The sequence below is a fragment of the Limulus polyphemus genome, unplaced genomic scaffold (genome assembly GCF_000517525.1).
Source record: "Limulus polyphemus unplaced genomic scaffold, Limulus_polyphemus-2.1.2 Scaffold4445, whole genome shotgun sequence".
NCBI classification, from domain to species: domain Eukaryota; kingdom Metazoa; phylum Arthropoda; class Merostomata; order Xiphosura; family Limulidae; genus Limulus; species Limulus polyphemus.
Genome location: NW_013670055.1, coordinates 78469 through 83437, shown reverse-complemented (window position 1 = coordinate 83437; position 4969 = coordinate 78469). Strand labels below are relative to the sequence as shown.

The window sequence follows — 4969 nt, the reverse complement described above, 5'->3', positions numbered from 1 at the left end:
TTTAAGAAGTTATTTCTAAATAGCAATAATCTATATACATATATAATGTATAATAATTGAAATGTTACTGTATTTTACAAAATACTGGTCTACTAACACATAGCCAAGACAAGTTACTTTGCACAGACCAAAGGTCAGTTTTATATTATTTGATACGGTAACATGAGTGCACGTGAGCCACGTCATTGTAATTTCTGTATTGTTAGTCAGGCACAGCTGAAAGGTCAATATAATAAACATATATATATATATATATAAATGTATAATGTTATGAGATATAAGCTATTTAGTCTAAACATTTATGTTTTCATGTTATAATTTGTGTTCATTCTAGAATGAAAGAGGCATAATTTATATACATTTCCTAATTCTTTATGGTGGTTGCAAGATCAGTCAAATCTACCAAACCCATACAGAGATTCGTTAATGAAAATAACAGATAAAATATAAAGCTTTTTCTTAAGAAATGTTTGATAACTATCTGAACATTATAAAGATTTTGCATATGAAATTTCAAAATTTTCTGAAGCATAAAAGTAATTTTAATCTTAAAATGAATATTACTTTGCATGATAGATAGACAAAATGTGAAAAGAAAGAAAAGAAACGAAAAAACATTGCTTTTCAAACTTTAAGACTTAATAAATAGATTTAATATTTTGTGTATGAAAGCATTGTAATGTTTACTGATAATCTGCCAAATTTCATTAATTGAAAAGTTATAGCATGAAAACTATAGCAAGCACAAACTGGTTACGAGGTCGGTCCCAGGGACCGAGCTCGTGCAGAGAGAGTTAATAAACATGATCTATGAACTGCTAAGGAAGTCCTTTTTTTTTACATTAAATTGAAAGTAGGGAAACAAATCATGACTATATATTTTCATAATATATCATAGTTAGAAAACAGCCTCTGCTTATTATAGTATCAGTGATTTTCCATCTCATCTTTACACGTAGAAGTAAATAAATAAGTAATACAAAGTAGAAACAAAATACCTGAAACATTTTGGAGAATTTGATAACACAGAAGCAGTTTTGAGACTAATAAAGACTGCTTGAATGGGCAATGAAGAAAACTTTATTACAAGTTTAATATAGTAACAAATACAAAACACTTTGGCAAGGTTTTTGTCATCATCAGTGAACTTGTGTCTGCATGACACATTTTTCAATAAACTTGCAGGTGATATATTTCTTTAATTACTACCTTTTTTTACAAATGCAAAAATTCCAAGAATACAATCATCTCCATCAAACTTTATACAATATACTTGAAATGAAAGAAATAATTTCAGTTATTTACAAAGACAAAAATAAGGGAATTTTTGAATTAGGTCAGGAAAGTAAGATAAATCATAAGTATATTCATGAATTGTATTACTTTAAGAAATTAGAAATAAAAGAATTAAAAGTTCAAATGCACACAAAACAACACTTAAAGGATAGGTTTTCAAATACACAATCTAGTACATTTCCACTTACAGTAAGATCATGGTATACACATGCACGCACACACAAAAACAATCTGTACCAATTAACTAGACAAGGCTACACCATTTCAACTAAGTCACTGTAAACCAAATAGTCTATCTTTAAGATTTTGTTAGTGTCATAATAAAACATTTGTTGAAAGCCACCTTTATTCAACAACTTCAATTAATTTTTACCAAAAGAGAAATACATAATTAATTAAAATATTTTCAGAATGCATCAAGGGTAAGAGTTCCATATGGCACCCCCACTCAATTTAAAAAAAAATTCATCAAAGTAATATTTATGTATTAATAAATCATATTAATAGTATGATCTGATAATTTTAATACATTATTATACCACTTACTTCATTAATTAGATGTACAATCTTCTTGGGGATAAACTTTACAAATGACTTGTATAAAGGCATCAAAAAAGCTACTTTTATCAGAATATAATATTCTCCACATGTATTCACACAAATGCTTGTCAAATGTCTTTGCCCTGGTATGTGTAGTTGGTAGTTGTCTTTTGACAATACACCCCTTAAAATAAACCCTTTTCAGAATCTTTTTTATCCAGGCAATTCTACAATTTTTGGGTGGGGGTGCCATATCGAACTCTTTCCGCATCAAGAATATATCATTTTTTCTGTGCAAGTCACATAACTTTTGTACAAAAACACAAGTCTTACCTATGGAAAGAGAAAACTTTGCTTTATGTGAGAGTTTTGAAATGTCACTTTGTTCTTCAGTCTTCTTCTTCTTATAACGATGCAAATCATCTGATGAATTTGTGCTTTTTATCTCTGGCTTTCTTTTCTCTGTTGCTATAATCTGTAGAACATCTTCACCCAATCCATTCAAACATGCATCGTAGTATTCTGGTGGGGCAGTTTTTCTCCTTCTCAACATGACTACCAGCTGAAGAATTAAGTATGTATTTTTAAAAATTGTAACTTCTTGACCGTTTTTTAAAAACTGTCATTAAAATTATCATATTACGAGATGTTTTAGAAAATTTGAAATAATGTGACTCTTAAACTGAGTCGTGATCAGTTACGGTTTTATCCACGTGTTTAATTAAAATGAATTTTTTTCATCCATTTACAACTTCCAGAATTAAATCAATTTTCTGTTTTGCATATTTTCCATTATTATTGCTTTTTAAGTTGAGCTGTGCTTAACAAAGTTTGGTATTTGTGTAAATTTATAATTATATCATGAGATAAACCAATACAAATAATTGGTCATTCGACATTTATTTTACCAGCACAACTTAACACACTATGCAAGGACAATGTACACATCAATGTCTATAATGAATATCACATGATTATGCTTTGAATTTTATCTACATTAACATAATTTTGTACTGTCAAATATGCACATTTATTTATTTTATTACATACTACTAGTAATACAGGTTGTATATTATTATAAATTAATAATGATCTTATAAAAAAAAGTCGAAACCAAACCTTAAGTTAAAAACTATAATTTATAAAACATTTACTCCACCTACCTCACATAAATTTTTAATAAAAATTAAAACTTAATTTAAGGCTGAATTTAGAGTTTAGTGTTAAACTTAGTTTTGATTTTGCTCATTTGAACTATTGAATTTGAAATAAAAAAATCATGTTATGAATTTCAGAATCCTAATAAATAAATCAAACCTCATAAAACTATCAAAAGTTGCATCAAAGAAAGCGAATGGCTGCAGCAGTGTAGAGCAGTGCTGTACCGAGAGTGAAACTTCATTCGTAAACGGTAAAGTCACCTAAGGCTAAATGCTTCTCTGACGTTCAATTTCCAGCCTGGTAAATTAGGTTAGGACTACAAGATGTACAGCTAAGCCTAACTCTTATATTTTATTTCAACAGTAATATTAAATAAGTGAACGAATAGTTTACATAATTATGATTACATTACCGATTACCTTTATTAATGAAGTCCCAGCGTCCCTATAATTTTACTTGTAACATTTAACTTCACAATATTAATACAACTAATAGTCCTACTGAATATATAAGCATCGACGTTAAACAGTTGACTGATACCGTAAGTGAAACAGTACTGAATCCAAGTTGTAGGTGAATGAAAACTAAAATCACGTGATTAAGCTAACAAGTTTCATGCAGCTTTTAACTTCCGATGTTACTTTACCGCAAGTATTTCAACGGAAACACTTACAACTGTAACTAGTTTAGTTTTACGTGAAAGAAAGAAAACACAGTTTGAACTATATTACGTATGTAAAGTGAACCTGAGTTTACAAATAATACGTGGTGCTGAACATAATACAGACATGAAGGGCTTCAACAACAAAAACAAACAAACAAACAAATCTAATATCTTTTAGAAGTATTTATCATTCTTGATATCCCCCTAGTGAATCAGCTTTAAGTTTACAGACTTACAACACTTAAGTCAAAGGTTCGATTCTCTACGCTTAACAGAGCGCAGATAGTTCATGGTGTAGCTCTGTGCTAAAATAAACCTATAACTATCATTTATTTATCTAGACATAGCAACTAAAAACCATACTCGTGTCTACAAAAGTTATTAAATCAAGTTATTATTTATCATATTTTGCGATCATATTTCCAATACAGTCAAATAAACATTCAACGTCATTGCTCATGATTGCTGGCATTTAAATAAAATGCATGGACTTACAACACTAAGACCCCCAGTGGCTCAGTGCTAACTCTGTGGGCTTAAATTATAATTATAAAAACCAGTTTTGATACCCGTGGCGGGCACAGCATGGATAACCCATTGTGCAGCTTTGAGTTCAACAACAACAACAGAATACAAAATCAGCACTGAAGTCAAGGGTTCGATTCTCAGTGGTAGACAGAACAAAGATAGCTCATTATCTAGTTTTGTGCTAAAACAAAAACAACAGAATACAAAATCAGCACTGAAGTCAAGGGTTCGATTCTCAGTGATAGACAGAACAAAGATAGCTCATTATCTAGTTTTGTGCTAAAACAAAAACAAACTAAACTGTTCAATGATTGTATATATATAGAGTGATTTGTTTTGCAAGATGTGAGCAGAAACAAATCGGATAGAAGATAATAAAGTACTTTTACTTCATCTACCTCACATAAAATTCAAGTCAAGACCACGCACATATGCAGGGGGTTTCGATGGGGTTCACCTGAACCCCCTACTTTTGAGATGTAAAAAATATATGCTTATTTAGTTATAGCGCAGCTGCTTATGGTATTTAACGTCCACATTCTTCTGATGAAGCATTAGCATTTTGGGGGTTGAAATAGTCGCATGCAATGACTTCTGTTGACACTTTATAATTATAATCCTGAATCCCTATTGCTACTGTCAGGTTTTGTAGGCCGAATTCTTTACAGTAGGTGTCTTTGAATTGTTGGCGATAAATTTAAACAATTAACAAACAGCAAAACAGTTCACTTGTTTTAAAATAATATATTAAAACAAGTCAAACGTATATACAAATGTTCG

At 30.1% G+C, this 4969-nt stretch overlaps 1 protein-coding gene across 1 annotated transcript in view; it reads right to left on the bottom strand.

The window, feature by feature from the left end:
- LOC111088792 (anoctamin-8-like) overlaps positions 1-4969 on the bottom strand; it is a gene marked incomplete at its 3' end in the record, with an annotated part of 96202 nt that overhangs the window by 15017 nt on the left and 76216 nt on the right. The window contains exon 4 of the mRNA XM_022399771.1: positions 2170-2398. Within this exon, the coding sequence (XP_022255479.1) occupies positions 2170-2398 (229 nt within the window). The remainder of the gene's footprint in view (positions 1-2169; positions 2399-4969) is intronic.